Below are 18135 nucleotides of genomic sequence, written 5' to 3'. Positions count from 1 at the left end.
TATGTTTTGCTTCCAGTAAATCAATCCCCCCACTGTGAGTGCTACAACAGCTCTTATAAGGGTTCCTCTTTCCCCAGCTCATTCATGGTTTCTTCGCATTATAAAGTTGCTGTGGATGCATTGGAGGCTTTGCAACTGAGTGTACATTGTATAGTCATACTGTTATGCACTCACAACCTACATTAGTTTAGTGGGGCTAATTAAGACAAGAAATACCTCTTTAAATTAGTGAAAGGTTAAAACTCATGTATACATATTCGTACATATTTCCATTTCCTTGAATGGTGGAACAGAAAAACAAAGTTAGGCAGCGTACAGTTGCAAACTAAATCACTCTGTGTTTTGTAAAGCACAATAATCCAACTTTTCCCATGACAACAAGCCTGATGGCACAAAGGTAAAATACAGTGAGGAAGCTGCCAATCTTCTCTGCTACGGAGATATAATTAAGTGGACGCCTGGGAAATATAGCACCAGAAATTTGGCATTAACAATTATAAAAACATGGCACTGTGACCATCTTGCTTTGCAGCATATTTTCACAATATTGTAATAGAATTAACAGCCAACATGCTGATAAGATATGAAAACAACATTGTGAGAAAATGATATTACTTAGTCCTAATGGCCAGACATGTGTTAGTGATTAACACCAGTGTAATTGTGATATTTTACAAATATTTTTGGCCATTTAAGAGTCAGATGTATGAAAAATGTGTTTGTTGATATGAATACTTGGCAGAGCTGGAACTTGAAATGATGCTTTGATGTTTCAAACAAAGGTGTGCAGAGTGGAATAGAGCAGAGTGCCTCAACAAGGGAGTTACCATCATCTCCTGTCCATCAATGATTAATGGCAAAAGTGGTTCCATTTTCATGGTAGAGAACATAACAATCTTGCATTTGAGCATTTTGTCCCTCTCCACCAAACCCCCTTACAGCGACCCTCTTCCCATCACACTGTGCTATTTCAACAAGCGCCTCGTTCACTCACCCCGTCTACCCTCTGCTTCGTCCTTTGTTCCTGTCAGTTGCTTTTGTTGCTGTGCATAAATAGTGCAACTACCCACTTTGGTGAACCGTGTTCCTGCTAAAATCACTCATCTTCAAAGACATCCATAGATACACTTAAGCTAGTACTTCTATACCTGTCTAAACCCCTGCCATAGAAATATGGTTGAATCGTTAAAAAGATCCTCAGAATTACAAGAAAAGAATGAATCTGAAACAGATGCAAAAGCTCCTGCAACTCTTTATTTAAATTACTCTGTGTATTAGTCATGTTAGCTCTGCTAGGGTTACTGTAAGCTACGGTAACCTAAGTTCATTCAGGTTAGAAGAAGATAATATTCATGGTTCAGCAGCCCGTTCTTGTACCCGCGGCATCAAAAGCCACCCTTCTGTGTTACACTACAATATTTGACACCATTAGGAATGATATAAAGTATATATATAATTATATGATAAGTATAAAGTGAAAAAGTCTCATAGGGAGGTGGACAGATTGGTGGATTCTACAACAAGACACAGCACATTTCCACAGGAGATGTCAAACAATAGTAATGCCAAAGGGTTCCTCTGGCATTAATATGATGCTCCAAAGGATGTATAAAAGTGGCGGAATTTGACGCCTTAGGAAGCGTCAATATCTAGCACTGTGAGATAAGAAGGGGTTGGGGTCAGCAAACCTCCAGTTCAGAGCAACAGCAAGTGTAGGATTTGACATTCACTACTCAAACTCAGTTCTATCGTGACTTTCTGCCCTAAAAAGATTATGTCAATGAGTGCTGTCTGCCATCTGGAGAGGTGAGTCATGATATGGGTGAGGATATTTTTAAGACCAAAAAAACTTTTTTTTCTGCTATAGAGAACAGTGCTTTTGAAATTCAAGATGATGAATGGTGTAACACAAAAATCAACAGTACACGATGAAGGATGAAAAAGTGTCAGTTCATGGGAAAAACTAATAAAGATACAAACAATAAGAAGAATCATGTGTCACCACTATACAACAATAATGAAGAAAATAAATCTTAATAGCACACACATATATACAGTCTATACCATACATACATACATGGACCTTTTGAACCAGTGCTAATTTTCACAACAGAACTGTAAAAAATATTCACGAATGGCCTAATTCACATTGCACCAGTGACTAAAAAGGAAACGCTGTGCTAACAAAACGACTTGAAGTAATTACTGCTACTCAAAATATCTCTTGTTCTAATGTTGATTTAGGTACCTTATTACCTTGCAATATTAATAAGAAGCACTGTACATTCAGCAACACTATATGTCATGTGATGTTACCAGTTTTTCAGAGAAACGGGTTCATGCAATAATTTCATCTAAATGCAACCGAGAATTGAACATGAAGATGCAAAAAAAACAATGGCTTAGACATAAGAAATAAGTAAATTGTAAGATTAATGTCAGAAGTAATCTGACATTAAATATTTTCTCAGTCTGCTATACGTATTAATCTAATTACCCTGATCCGGGGATTTAGCTTCTTCTCTCAAGTTGAACCCAATGAACAGTATATCAATCAACATGTGAGTGAATGCACCTTGGACATATGGGCAGTATGTAAATAAATAAACTGTGTTTTCCACTTACCCATGAGTTGTCTAACTGGTAGAAATACTACTTTACCTACATTTGCAGTCATATTTTTATTGTGATTTAAGTAGTCTCTTTTTTGTTGCCATGTTGAATGGTCTTTTGATCTTATGTAATGAATTTGGCATAATTTAGTCTCATATACATTGTTAATTTGATCCTTTTCACAAAGTAATTTGAGCTCCTTTTTTCCAAGTAGCTTTGGTTGATCAAAATATGTTTCTCCCTATTGCTGTAGTTCAAATTCTTCCAGTGTGCCAAAGAGCTGTGCTTTAGCAGTAGCTTCCCCAATGATGACGCTACACAACAAAGATGGTGACAGCTGAAGCCCATAATTCTAATTAAACAAACAGGATGTCACGAAATGTGACTAAAATGTCACTGATGCAAATTAGACTAAGACGTCTTGATTTTCTTAAAACTAATGTACCTTATCAAGAGACTAAAACTTCACCAAAATCACAAATGGAAAACATTTCTGTAGTAACCCGCAGGCATTTTATTTACCAACACAAACAAACAGAGATATAGTAGAGTAAAAAATAGATAAGCAACAAGAAACAACATAATATTTTTCCCCATTGTATATCAAACAAGGAGGTGCAGTGTGCTGCGTCAGCCTTATCCAACCAAAAAATGATTGAATTATGAATGAGTAGAGGGATTATTTGTTTCAGTAGATACATAGTTTTACTGTTGTATTGCTGTAATACTGTCTGTATTCCATACAAAGTAAGTCTGTAATGTTTACTTTGCACTATCCCAGAATGAAAATCTGTAGTAACAGCTCTTCACCCCTTCACTAATGTTCAACTTGCTCCTTTGAGTTTTAGTTCGGGTAGTCCACGTAAGTGAATATCATTAAACTTCCCTCTGACTTCCCTGTATAGAAGTATCTCTCTAATTCTAGCTGAAAAATGACTCCAGATGACATCTCTTGGAGGTAAATTCACTTCACATTATGTCATCTCGTTGTTTGTACTATTAAGTTTGGAATCGTAGTCAACCTGCTTCTCCAGAGCTCCTACACGACATCATCTGAACTTCCAGTAAGCTAGAAGCAGAGAAGAAGTTTATTTTTAGGAAGTCAGAAGGAAGTTTAAAAACATTAATGAACATTTACACCCTAAATTAAAGCCATAGAAACAAAGTTGAAAATTGGTGAAGTTGCCCTTTAAAATGTTTATTCCTGTGGAGTTAGTAAAGGGGGGGACTGTAGGATTGTCAGTAAAGTTAGCTTAGCAGGCTAGGCCAGTCTACTCAGCAGAAAAAGTGCAAGGATTGGATTAGTGGGCGACTGTGGCGCAGGAAGGTAGAGCGGTTGTTCACCAATCTCACAGTTGTTGGTTCAATCCCCAGCTCTTCCAGTCACATGTCAAAGTGTCCTTGAGCAAGACACTGAACCCCAACTTAGTTGCTCCTGGTGAGTGTTGGCCAGCTGCATAGCAGCTCCCCCATCGGTGTATGAGTGTGTGTGTGTGATTGTGAGTGTGAATGGGTGAATAAGAAGAAGTGTAAAGTGCCTTATGTGCCAATAGGTAGAAAAGCACTATATAAGTGCAGACCATTTACCATTAGATTTCTGATGTTTCTGCTTGTCTAATAAGTCAAGATTATTATTGTTGTTGTTGTAGTTCATCTTGTCTATTTCTAAAATAAAGTTTACTTTGCACTGTCATAAAAGGTGTTGGAGCCAGCTATACCTCTGAGTTGTAGCTTCAACTCAAATAAAGTCCATCTAAAGTCTAAACCTCAATTCAGGACCCTGTGTCTGGTGCTTCTTTCTCATCACACTGCTCCCCATCTCCCCTCATAAAGACAACAGAGGGTAGCAGGGGTTGTTGAGAGTTTTCAGCAAGTAGCAGCAGGTACACAGAGGCAGTGGGTTACAATAATAATATAATATTTACAGGGATTCATTTCTCATCTGCCTACAATTTTTACTGTACAACTGTTGTTGTTTTTAATGCATTCTAGATATTGTTTACAAACATCATGAGACTAACCAAATATGTAATGCAGTATGTACATAATATGTAATTGTTGTGCAAAAATAGGTCCATCCATACTACTCAACACATATTTTCATAAACTTCTCAGCTCAGTGAGGTAGTTTGTCTATTAAAAGTTTTTACAGAAGAGTGGCTTATTTTTTATGCAATTAATTACAGTTTTTCACTGTCATAAAAAAAAGAAATAGCAAAAGGCAGTCTGACTAAAAAAATATAGAACTGTTTTTTAATATTTTATGCAATGAATCAAAAGCAAAGGAACTGCTTGATTATGTGTTGTGCTGCTGTTTCAATTAATGTCTAGTCCTGTTGTCTGTTGAGAGGAGAAGAGAATACATAATTTTTTTCCAAATTAGACCATTTTTAAATGAGAAAAAGGTTTAAGTCAGTTTTGGTCGAGCTTTTTCCCTTTAACACCTGTACCTCCCTTATATAGTCTCTTATACAATTTTGCAGAGTCAGTGGAGCTTCACCTTGTCTCCTGTTATCAGATTCTTGTAAATTAAATATTTAAAACATTAGCTCCCATACTTAGTCTCATTGTTTATTTCAAGTTGTATGTCAGTCTTAATAGCAGTTTTGCTCTCTGTGTTTAGTTCCCTCTTAATTCTTTCGCAGTTCTTAATAAGTTTCTCTATATTAATGCATATTTTACTCCTGGAGTAGAATGTAGTTGCATTTTACTACCAGGTCTAATTCCAGCTCATGTGGCAGCTGGGATAAACCAAGTAGGCTGGTTATAACATTGTATGTTTGAATGTCTGATTACCTCATGGTGTATTTGACTAAAAACAGTGATTTACTTAAAATGACACCAAAAGAGCTATAATCAAGGTGCTGCACGCCAGTTCATTCATAACTTATTTCAGTAGTTTCCATGAATTCTCTGTGATTTCTTTGTAAACAGACAAAAACTGTTAAGCCACATTATTTGTTTTATCCATTTTTCTTGCTCTACATCCGTGTGCTTATTCATATCAGTGCTAAAACAACAATGATTTTCATTTGTAAAAACTTGAACAACAAATCCTGCTATTTCCTAACTTTAAAAAAAAAAAATCAGTTTTGATGGTTTTATTCTTGTTAAATTAAAAACTCTCCTCTGCAGTATATCTATGTCAATGGTGTTGATAATTACCCTGTCACAGCTCATGACATGCAGTAACACTTGCTGCTGAAACGGTGGACAGAGGGTATGTTTGGAGTCTATAATTTATAAACAGGCTGTTCTTACAATGCTGCCACTTTGCTCAAAATCCTATTTAATTAAAGGCCCTTAGTATAATTTACAGTGTGGACAAAAGATGATTTGTAGACAAGTTGATGATCTAGTAAAGCCGCTGTTGTGATGTGTTGTTTACCAAAAAAGACAAAATGAACTGTATCACAATATGAGAACTGACAATAACTTAAAATGTGAATTTGTAAAGATTTAAAAGTAACCCAACTAACAGCATTTCAAATTCAGTCTTCAGATGCCAAATCTACAAATATGTTGCATTGGAAATAATGAAAATCTAAGTTAGGAAGGAGAGTTTAAGAAACTGTTCTATCAGCTGCAAAGTAAATGCTCTGGAGAAGGCAAGTGAAGATGGTTTACACACAGATTTCCTTTATTATTTATTAATTTACTTACAAATCTCAAATGCCCTGGGCTGTGTCTTTGGCATTTCCTGTGTGGAGGACTGCAATTTTTTACACATTATATCAGTATGCAATAACTTGTAGTCATTGTGTGGTGAACCTGCTGCACCCAAAACCTTGTATAAAACATCTGGTAATGTTCACAGGCACGTGAACATGGGGTACATGCAGCAATCTGATGTTGTATATCTGGTAATGTGACTTTTAAATGATAGTGTTTTAGTATTTGTGAATTAATTTTCATTTATTTCACTGTAAAACTGTACTTGTACTTGTAGCTCAGTGTAGCCCAATTAGCTCTAGTAGCATTGTACATTTTGTTGTCTATCTTCATTGTCTCCTAGGACAATTCAGAAAAGTCTTTAAGATTCTGTTTTTGTTTAAAAAGCCAATTTATCATATTTCAGTTTGTTTTGATCGTATTTCGCCTGAACTCTTGGGTCATCAGACATGGGACGCTTGTTGTTTCATACTCATACATTTGAAGCTGTAGGGTTGATGCTAAACAAGACAAACAACCTTTCTCATTATATCTGTTCCTCCCATTTCAACATCTCATTCAAATTTCATCTCACAGTCCATTGCTATTGGCCTTTGACTTTTCATGCATGTGCGTGTTCTAATTCTTGTGTGTGCGGGATTGTGCATTGTTCTGTAAGCATTGTCTGCAATGATTTTAAATCATTTATGCAACACTTTATTCAAAAAATGGTTGTTTTAAATGTTTTATAAATAAACATGACTTCCCCATCTCACCCCACTCTTGTCTCCGTTTGCTCTGGGTGCTCTCTGGCCACGGAATATTAAAGCTTCTTTGTAGTCCAGGGACTCTAATCCATGCACGATAAATGTGACACCTCTCAACAGCCCAGTAATCAGTTGTGATAGATAGATAGATAGATAGATAGATAGATAGATAGATAGATAGATAGATAGATAGATAGATAGATAGATAGATAGATAGATAGATAGATAGATAGATAGATAGATAGATAGATAGATAGATAGATAGATAGATAGATAGATAGATAGATAGATAGATAGATAGATAGATAGATAGATAGATAGATAGATAGATAGATAGATAGATAGATAGATAGATAGATAGATAGATAGATAGATAGATAGATAGATAGATAGATAGATAGATAGATAGATAGATAGATAGATAGATAGATAGATAGATAGATAGATAGATAGATAGATAGATAGATAGATAGATAGATAGATAGATAGATAGATAGATAGATAGATAGATAGATAGATAGATAGATAGATAGATAGATAGATAGATAGATAGATAGATAGATAGATAGATAGATAGATAGATAGATAGATAGATAGATAGATAGATAGATAGATAGATAGATAGATAGATAGATAGATAGATAGATAGATAGATAGATAGATAGATAGATAGATATTTTATTTTTTTTAGACATATAACAGATAGATAGAATTTGTTTGGGCCAAAAATCCATTCATTTGGTAAATATGTGACTTGGTTGTTTATTTGTTTGATAATGCGTTCTTTTGCAGAAACTGACAAGAATGATTTCACTATAAAATTGCAAAGGGACATGCTGCAGTCCTAAAGACACTCAGTGTGAGTCTATTACTTCCATTCCTACTGTTTATTTGATTTGTTCTTTAATAGAGTGAGCTAATACAGATAGAAACTTCAATTTCAAGTGCATAGCTTGAGTATGTACTTACGAAGGCACAAGCTTAAGTAAAAGTAAAGTATGATAAAGAATGAACATTAGAGATGCTGCCGGGGTTTGTAACCCAAAAGCGTCTCAAGTCTTAACCAATTCCAAATCTTTTTTTACAAACCTCTAAACACTGCAATATGCACTGCAAGTAAACACACAGCTGTTGAGGACCAACAGCTTTAGAGCAACTATTTGTAAGACTTTTGGGTCCATTTTTTTATTGACATGGAAAAACGAACGCAGTGGCATTATGGCAAATAGGGATGCAACTTGCAATAGTATTTATCAGCAACTGCAGCTGATAAAAAACTATAATAAAATAAGTATAAAACACTGATTGAGAGGGAGCAGGTGATGAATTGTGATCCATTTCACAGCAGTTAGTAGCTAGCCAAACAGCTCTCAGAGTTTGTAAGAAATGTATTAAATACACATTTTACTGATTCACTGGTGTAAACTGATGCACAGTGATGACAAACAAACAAACACACCCAGAGTGCTCATGCCAGCACCTGTGCACAGGTAGATGGAGCTGCATTCACAAACACTGACTTTCATTGCAAACCCCCGTTGGTGAACCTGTACTGAAACAGGTATAAAGACCTCAATAGCGGGGAAAAGAAGATGAATAATGACCCATTTGGCGATCAATAACACAGCAGTTAGCAGTCTATGTTGACCTCTCCTTTATTCTGGCAACTCTCTTTACAGTCATCTGAAGACAGCAGATATCTGTTTTATCCACAGTCTCTAATTGGAGTGATGATTTGTACTGTCAACAGATTTGGTGGTTAATTTTATGCAGCACCAGGCTTCTGGAAAATAACCACAGAAACCAGAATGCTTCTGTGCACATCAAACATGGCATCGCAATTAATCTTTTCTACAGTTTTCCACTGCAGCGTTAATCAACACTTGAGGTTTTATAGTGGCGTCCCAAGGCACAAAACATTTTAAAAATTCCAACTTTTATATAGATCAATACCAGGATTGTGGTTGTCTTTGTCAGCAATTGTTGCGGGTGAGGTGGTCAAACTTAACTGCGTAAATATGTAAAAATTAATTTAGAATACGAGAAAAAAGAACATTAGAGAAGACTTTAAATTTAAACTCCAACAATTCACTTTATTTGCAACCAAACTAGCATGAGTTATGAGTTATCAGTCCATAAACTGATAACTAAGACCTACTAATGCAAAGTGTTCCTCTCTTTGATCACTTTACCTTATTCGTGTGTTTAAACAACTATTTTATTTGCCGTTACTAAGACAACCATAATATCCGGCAATGGTCTTCAAAATGATGCTTGCGAAGCACAATGATGAATAGAAGTGTAAGCTGCCAGATTTTGGTAACAGCATGCACACAATTATTTTTCTGTGTTCTTTTGTTTTCTTCATTTTATGTGGTGATGTTGGCTGATTTTTTGTCCTGTTGGTAGAGAGTTTACAGATGCAAATTGTATTCTAATACACACATGTTTGATGAAATAATGCCTTAGGGAAATGTTGAGCAGTAGCAAATAATTAAAGTAGATCACCAAGTTTTTGCTTTTAAACTTATTTCAGTGTAAACGTCAGAGTGGCTGGAGGCTGTTACATCTCACTGTAAATTAAATTACTTTGTCATTAGGAACTAATGCTGACTTCTTCTTCTTTTCCTTTCGGCTGCTCCCTTTCAGGGGTCGCCACAGCGAATCATGTGCCTCCATCTAACTCTGTCCTCTGCATCCTCTTCACTCACACCAACTAACTTCATGTCCTCCCTCACTACATCCATAAATCTCCTCTTTGGTCTTCCTCTAGACCTCCTGCCTGGCAGCTCCAACCTCAGCATCCTTCTACCGATATATTCACAGTTTCTCCTCTGAACATGTCCAAACCACCTCAATCTGGCCTCTCTGACTTTATCTCCAAAACATCTAACATGAGCTGTCCCTCTGATGTACTCATTCCTGATCCTGTCCATCCTCGTCACTCCCAAAGAGAACCTCAACATCTTAAGCTCTGCAACCTCCAGCTCTGCCTCCTGTCTTTTCTTCAGTGCAACAGTCTCTAAGCCGAACAACATTGCTGGTCTCACCACCGTCTTGAACACCTTTCCTTTCATTCTCGCTGATACTCTTTTATCACACAACACACCTGACACTTTTCTCCACCCGTTCCAACCTGCCTGCACTCGCCTCTTCACCTCTTTTCCACACTCACCGTTGCTCTGAACCGTTGACCCTAAATACTTAAAGTCCTGCACCTTCTTCACCTCTGCTCCCTGTAACCTCACCGTTCCACCTGGGTCCCTCTCATTCACACACATGTATTCTGTCTTGCTGCGGCTAAGCTTCATTCCTCTGTTTTCCAGAGCAGACCTCCACTTCTCTAGATTTTCCTCCACCTGCTCCCTGCTCTCACTACAAATAACAATGTCATCTGCAAACATCATAGTCCAGGGAGATTCTTGTCTAACCTCATCTGTCAGTCTGTCCATCACCAGAGCAAACAAGAAGGGGCTCAAAGCCGATCCTTGATGCAGACCCACCTCCACCTTGAACTCCTCTGTCACACCTACAGCACACCTCACCACTGTCTTATAGCTCTCATACATGTCCTGCACCACTCTAACATACTTCTCTGCCACTCCAGACGTCCTCATACAATACCACAGCTCCTCTCTCGGCACCCTGTCATACGCTTTTTCTAAATCTACGAAGACACAATGCAACTCCCTATGACCCTCTCTGTACTTCTCCATCAGCGTCCTCAAAGCAAATACTGCATCTGTTGTACTCTTTCTAGGCATGAAACCATATTGCTGCTTACAAATGTTCACCTCTGCCCTTAGCCGAGCTTCCACTACTCTTTCCCACAACTTCATTGTGTGACTCATCAGCTTTATTCCTCTGTAGTTGCCTAAGCTCTGCGCATCTCCCTTGTTCTTAAAAATTGGTACCAGTACACTTTTCCTCCAGTCCTCTGGCATCCTCTCACTCTCCAAGATCTTGTTAAACAAACTAGTCAAAAACTCTACTGCCACCTCTCCTAGACACTTCCATACCTCCACAGGTATGTCATCAGGACCAACTGCCTTTCCACTCTTCATCCTCTTCAATGTCCTCCTCACTTCACTCTTACTAATCTTTGCTACTTCCTGCTTCACAACAGTCACCTCTTCTACTCTTCGTTCCCTTTCATTTTCCTCGTTCATCAACTCTTCAAAGTACTCCTTCCATCTTCCCATCACACTACTGGCACCTGTCAATACATTTCCATCCTTATCTTTAATCACCCTAACCTGCTGCACATCCTTTCCATCTCTATCTCTTTGTCTGGCCAACCTGTACAAATCCACCTCTCCCTCTTTAGTGTCCAACCTAGCATACAAGTCCTCATATGCGCTTTGTTTGGCCTTTGCCACCTCTATCTTCACCTTACGCTGTATCTCCCTGTACTCCTGTCTACTCTCTTCAGTCCTCTCAGTGTCCCACTTCTTCTTAGCTAACCTCTTTCTCTGTATACACTCCTGAACTGCCTCGTTCCACCACCAAGTCTCCTTGTCCGCTTTCCTCTTTCCAGATGACACACCGAGTACCCTCCTACCTGTCTCCCTGATCAAATTAGCTGTAGTAGTCCAGTCATCTGGAAGCACCTCCAAACCACCCAGAGTCTGTCTCAGCTCCTCCCTGAAAACTACACGACATTCTTCCTTTTTCAACTTCCACCACTTCGTCCTCTGCTCTGCCTTAGTCCTCCTTATCTTCCTCACCACCAGCATCATTTTGCACACCACCATCCTGTGTTGTCTGGCTACACTCTCCCCTACCAATGCTTTACAGTCACTGATCTCTTTCAGATTACAACGTCTACATAAGATGTAGTCTACCTGAGTGCTTCTCCCTCCGCTCTTGTACGTCACCCTATGTTCCTGCCTCTTCTGAAAGAAAGTGTTTACTACAGCCATTTCCATTCTCTTTGCAAAGTCAACCACCATCTGACCTTCTGCGTTCCTGTCCTGAACACCAAACCTGCCCATAACAGTCTCATCACCTCTGTTCCCTTCACCTACATGCCCATTGAAATCTGCACCAATGACAACTCTCTCACCTCTGGGGATGCTCTGCATCACTTCATCTAACTCACTCCAGAATTTCTCCTTCTCTTCTAACTCACATCCTACCTGTGGGGCATAACCACTCACAACATTGAACATCACCCCTTCAACTTCCAGCTTCAGGCTCATCAACCTGTCTGATACTCTTTTCACCTCTAGAACATTCCTCACAAAATCCTCTTTCAATATAACTCCTACTCCATTTCTCTTCCTATCTGACCCATGGTAAAACAACTTGAACCCTGCTCCTAAGCTTCTAGCCTTGCTACCTTTCCACCTGGTCTCCTGGACACACAGTATGTCCACCTTCCTTCTCTGCATCATGTCGATCAACTCCCTAGCCTTCCCTGTCATAGTACCAACATTCAAAGTCCCTACTGTCAGTCCTACATTCTTAGCTTTCCTCTTCTCTCTCTGCCTACGAACACACCTTCCTCCTCTTCTTCTTCGTCTTCGACCAACAGTAGTCCAATTTCCACCGGTACCCTGTAGGTCAACAGCACCGGTGGCGGTCGTTGTTAACCCGGGCCCCGAACGATCCGGTATGGAAGCCTTTGTCACGATTCGCATGTTTGATTTGGCATGTGTTTTACGTCGGATGCCCTTCCTGCCACAACCCTCTGCATTTATCCAGACTTGGGACTGGCACAAGAAGACACTGGCTTGTCCCCCCTTGCGGTTGACTATTCCAAACATTTACAGCATCTTTTGCCATTTGTGCTATGTATTGTATATTTTTAGTATAGGGAGAAATCAGCAGAGCAAATTGTATTTTAAAACAATTAGTGCTTTTCTTCAACGTCATATACAGTAAACTTTAAGAAGGTCTTAAAAACTCTGCATGTGCACCTGCTTGTAAATTATGTTTTTTGAATTTTGCAAAAATTTAAGACCTTTTAGAAAAATACTCTTAAAAAACATTCCAGCCAAAGGTTGGAGACTGTCCTTTACCAAATCAATCATTTCTGGTGAAAAAAAACGCACTTCTTTTTCACTGCTCAGCAACCACATTTGCTACTTGCTCATATACTACAGGCAAGTTTTTTTTCCCCTTCACATGATGTTGACTGAAACAGCAGTGTCCCTAATTACCATGCATTTTTTTCATTCTCGTTTTCAACAGTTTTTTCCTGTTTTGTTTACAAACTTTATTTTTATTTCACCACGATAAAGCTTTAAGGATCTCCAAGTCACAAAGAAATAAAACACCTCTTTATGTTCTACTCCATTAAAAAGAGAGACTGTTAGACATCAGACTTTCACAACTCCCACACTGTGTATGTTTCCTTCGTTCAGATGAAAGCTACAACCCACACATAAGCCTAACCGCTTTCCTGTATTACATGAAAGATAATTAGTAAGTTCACTTTCTAAAACAAAAAACAGATAAGGAGGCCAAGATTCAAATGTTATTAGGTTAGTTTTGCCCCCAGTCAATTTAAAATGTAACACTATATTGTATTATGGAAATCACAAGGGACTGTCTGGATATTCAGTGTTTTAGTTTATGATTTAAACAGGTGTAATTTTCTGATGCTGGACTTACTAATGAGATGCCATGCTAAAGGTTAATGTAGTCTTCATTATCGCCATTTTATTTACACGGCTAAACAACATACAGTACAGTCTTAGTAGTTTGTATAAAAAGCTGGTATATATGTAAAAAATCTAAAAGGATATTTTTTATTGATAGAATTAGCTTCTTTGTTACATGTCCTTAAATGTTGACTTTGTACATATGATAACTTAAAAACCAATCAACCTATATAGAGAACATAATGATCAATCTGATCTGAAGGCAATTTGAATCTGTCTCTTATGTGGATCCCAAGAATTCTTGGTACCGAAGGGAGAAAACTAATGAACGCCTTCAAACAAAATATTTATTTTATTATGCTAGACAAAAATGAGAACTGTAGACTTCAGAAAACACTTAAACTTTGATGCTTCATGATGGCATTTTCAACAGTCTTAATGTGTCAGTAAAAAAGGCAAAAGTAATATTACTGTCAAACCTTGAACAAAGCTTCATGGTAAGACCACCCACTGTCAAGGTCCCCATCTAAAATGTTGCACTGAATCAGGTTATTTTCAGTAGTGTTAGAAGATACTTTACACCTCAAATTAGAACATAATAATGTCAAATATCTTCCAGATACTGTTTGCCTTTGTCAGCAGACAAAGCTGAGTCGTACGGTGGGAAAGGAGTGTGGGGCTTTTTTAAATCTGACAAAGACTTACTCAAAACTAGTTAACCCAGGTCTACGGAGTTCACATATTGGAGAGCACCACCAGCAGGTAAGACATTCCTCATAGATGAGACATAAAATCATTATCCTGCCAAGCAGCAGGTCAGTGATCAAAGACCACTGTTGGAAATGTTATCAGTTGCTGACAGGCAAACAATACTAGCAAAAACAGAATGCCACTGCTGAAGGACCAGAATAATTCCAGATGATTCAAAATGCAGCAGCACGCCTTATTTTTGATCATCTGAAAAGGATACATGTCACACCACTGTTCCGATCTCTGCCCTGGCTTCCCATGGCCGCCTGCATCGGGTTCAAAGCTCTGATTCTCGCCTACGGAGTCTTCAATTCAACAGCACCTTTCTACCAGAACTCCCTCATCCTGGTCTACAATCCCTCCTGCCCAGTGCACTCTGCCAACAAACTTGTGTTTGGTGGCCCCTGTACCTCACAGCAAAAGGTCCCAAACAAAGCTCCTCAGCCCAGTGGTCCCACGATGGTGGACCGACCTAACTCTGCAGCCTCACTCTCTGTACTCAAAAAATTGCAAAAGACAGAAGTTTTCCACAACTTACTATGCATTTAAATGAGAAAATACTGTAAATAACTGAATTGATGAATGAATTAAATTTTCATTCCTTTCTGGCACATGTGTATCTCAAAACCAAATTATTTCTACATATGGCAATTTTTTAACTTATATATTGTATGCAGTAACACATCAGTGTTTTTTTCTGATTTCCGATTCCTTCATAGAAACAGGCCACTTTGGTTTCCAGCTCCCGTCATGGTTGTTTTACCTGAACCATTGTGTTTCCATGCGATTAGTGTAGCTCTGGTGTTTGGTTTAATGGAATATTACCATCAAAAAAAGTAGAAACAGGCACTGCAGTTTTGAATTTTACACCTGTTTCATAGTTATCATTGTTGGCATATCCATTGTTAACACCAAGCCATTGTTTGCTTTAAGTTGGTTATTAAGATGATATTACTTTAATATGTGTATTTTTTAGTTTTGAAACCATTATTATTGCTGCTTTTGTAACCAGTCATGGAACAAAGGAAATAGTCCTTCTTAAAGCAAACTGCAACTTTATTTAAAAACGCTAACCATGTCTATTTTTTGCCTACCTAACCCTAATTGATATTATTGTAGCCAAACCAACTATGCTTGCAAAGTTTTAATATAGACTTTATCACTTTTTAGGCCAGTGTTACACCTACTGCCATTTTGCGATAACAGGGCAACAAATGTTCCAGTTGATGAGAGGGTAAGGACAAGCCACCAATATTATTCTAAGGGTCTAAATGTTAGATTTCATATAGTAGAACATGGTTAATCTTCTGGCTTGAGCTACACAGCCCTGTTTGCCAAAACCACCAGACAACCTCAGGACATCACACGTATTAATCGCTGACCCTGCACTTCCCCAAACAATGATTAAATATAATGTAAATGTAATTATTTGACCAATGTTTTGATCACAATTGGTCCAGGACAAACCAGCTGTAGGTGAAACATTGGTGAATTCAAATAACAAAAGTTGCTGTTGATAAAAATCATGGGACAAATCCAGCCATCTACCACAAATTCTTTTATCTGCAACATAAGAATCTAATAAGAATCTTCACTTAAAAAAATCTGTGCAGCCGCTTGCTTGTTAACTTGCTATAATTTTGATTTAAAATGAAAATTTCCTCCCCGATTTGTGTCCTCCCCATTTTGCTGTGGTACTGCACATGGTCAAGCCATGTGCACATCTATTCATTTAGGAAGACAGCGAGTCTGTAGCCCTGCACAGAACTCGTGCGCACTTGCCAACTGTGAGTACATCTAATAAGTTAGAGTTTGAACCGAATCATACACACACACACACAAACTTTACTCATAGCACTTGTATTTATGTGAATCTGGCTGCTCCACCCTGAGCAGGCAAGCTGGCATCGACCTTGGGGCGATGCGCTTGATCTTCATGCGCGCCTCACCTCTTAATGATAAAATGAGAAAACTGGGTCGGAGATGTACATTCCCACCAGAAATAGTGGGAAGTTAACATCTTCAGCCGAGCACCAAGAGTTCCAACTGGGAAATCATCTCTAAATAAATCAAATGAGTTTCACAAATAGGTGAGGAGCCTATGGGAGGCCCAGGTTTGCTCCTGGGAGGAATGAACAAGTCTGGATGATTAACTGAGAAATGAATGACCTGCTCGTGTATCCACTAGAAACCTACTTGAGCAATCAGATGATTCTAAATTAAATGGTATTTGGCACGTTTGGTTCTTCGTAGAGACTGATGTTGTTTTTCATGACTATTTATTATCTCTGTTCAAGGAGTTTTAGTCATTCCCCAAAGCAAAATGTGAGCATCTTCATTTTCTCCAACCTGCACTTAAGAGACAAAGAATGTTCAGATTTCTCTGTCTGGCAACAATCAGTAGCAAATTGAAAAGTCATATTGTATTCGAAAGAAAAGGCACTATTACAACGACACAATGTTCACTAAATTGGATCAAAGTGAACACTTTGCAGATGGTTAAAATTGTCTATAATGGTGCTTTAAACTCAGTTTGCTAAAGAGAGGATAAAGAAAGAGAGATGGAAAATGAAATCCAAAGAAACTGACCCTGTATGCAAATTAAAAGGAAAATGCTGTTAGTAAGATATATTAGTACTCACCAGAGTTGGGATCGGAGTTGCCGTCAGCTTCAGTCCTCTTATCAGGGGAGGCCTGCTCGTAGAAGTCATCCTGCGCCTGCACCAGAGGGAGAGGTTGTGTGAGGAGGGAGCCACTGCCTACAGGCTCGTGGTCCCCGAGACCGCTGTCACTGCAGCTCTCCTGAGAGCCATCCGGCAGGTGAAACGTGACACGTCGCTGCGACTAGAACCAAGAGCACAAAACAGAGCCTCCGATGTTAGTGCTCTGCTCTGCCCCCTCAATTTATTTTCTTTTCACACTATTGTTTTTTACAATGAGCTAAGCAAGCTCATTCATGTTGCTTGAGTATTATTTAATAATGCGGTGTGTGAAACAGTTGGAACAGTCGGAACAATTTAACATTTTCAAACATTTACAAGTAAGGAAGGCGATGATGTATAGAAGGTAACATTTCTAGTTTCAGAAGTTTGAGAACGACTTTGAATAAAAGGTCTATTTTGACTTGGGCTGAATAATTAATGGGAAGGGGACTTAACATATGGTGTATAAAGTCACGTTTCACTGCACAAAGACAACCAATAGCAGCATTCAAATTAAACATCATGTGCTGTAACAAATATTCAACAAAAGTGTAAAATCTTTGTCTTTCATAAATAAAATACTTAATGTAATTTTTGTCTGTAATAAACAATAAATAAAAATACATTTCTAGATATTGATTGTGGCATATTATCATGTTTTTGAGAGGACGGTTTAGAGCTTTATTGTTTAGTTTGAGTTGTCAGTTTGTTTATTGTGTTGGCAAAGTCAAAGTTGCCTGCAGAGTTAACAGAAGTCACCCCCATGGTGTCCTCCTTTCCACATTCTGCACTCTCAGTGAGGAGAAGAATTTCTTTACCCAAAAGTGTTCCCGGGACACATTGTATGGCCCTTCTGCAAGAGATATGCATGCAAACACACTCACACACATGCACGCACAAATGCACACACCATCCTTAAAGCCATCCTGATTGAATTTCCAATTGTTAATTCCGAGTGTCTTTTCCCTTTGCTCTAATGACATTTTCCTCAGGCTTTTTCATAAGTCCAGACGCAAGCCTCCAGCTAACCTTTCGTGAGCACAG

At 38.4% G+C, this 18135-nt stretch overlaps 1 protein-coding gene across 8 annotated transcripts in view; it reads right to left on the bottom strand.

Moving 5' to 3' along the window:
* LOC137122626 (protocadherin-9) overlaps positions 1 to 18135 on the bottom strand; it is a 200063-nt gene that overhangs the window by 48392 nt on the left and 133536 nt on the right. For 4 of the 8 annotated variants that reach the window (XM_067496127.1, XM_067496130.1, XM_067496129.1 and 1 more), the window contains one exon: positions 17032 to 17107. In XM_067496127.1, the coding sequence (XP_067352228.1) occupies positions 17032 to 17107 (76 nt within the window). Of the gene's footprint in view, positions 1 to 17031; positions 17234 to 18135 lie in introns of all 8 variants that reach the window. The other 4 variants (XM_067496126.1, XM_067496124.1, XM_067496128.1 and 1 more) reach the window with 1 other exon arrangement.

Source organism: Channa argus, chromosome 2 (assembly GCF_033026475.1).
Source record: "Channa argus isolate prfri chromosome 2, Channa argus male v1.0, whole genome shotgun sequence".
Classification (NCBI taxonomy): Eukaryota; Metazoa; Chordata; class Actinopteri; order Anabantiformes; family Channidae; genus Channa; species Channa argus.
This window is presented reverse-complemented; position numbering and strand designations above follow the sequence as displayed.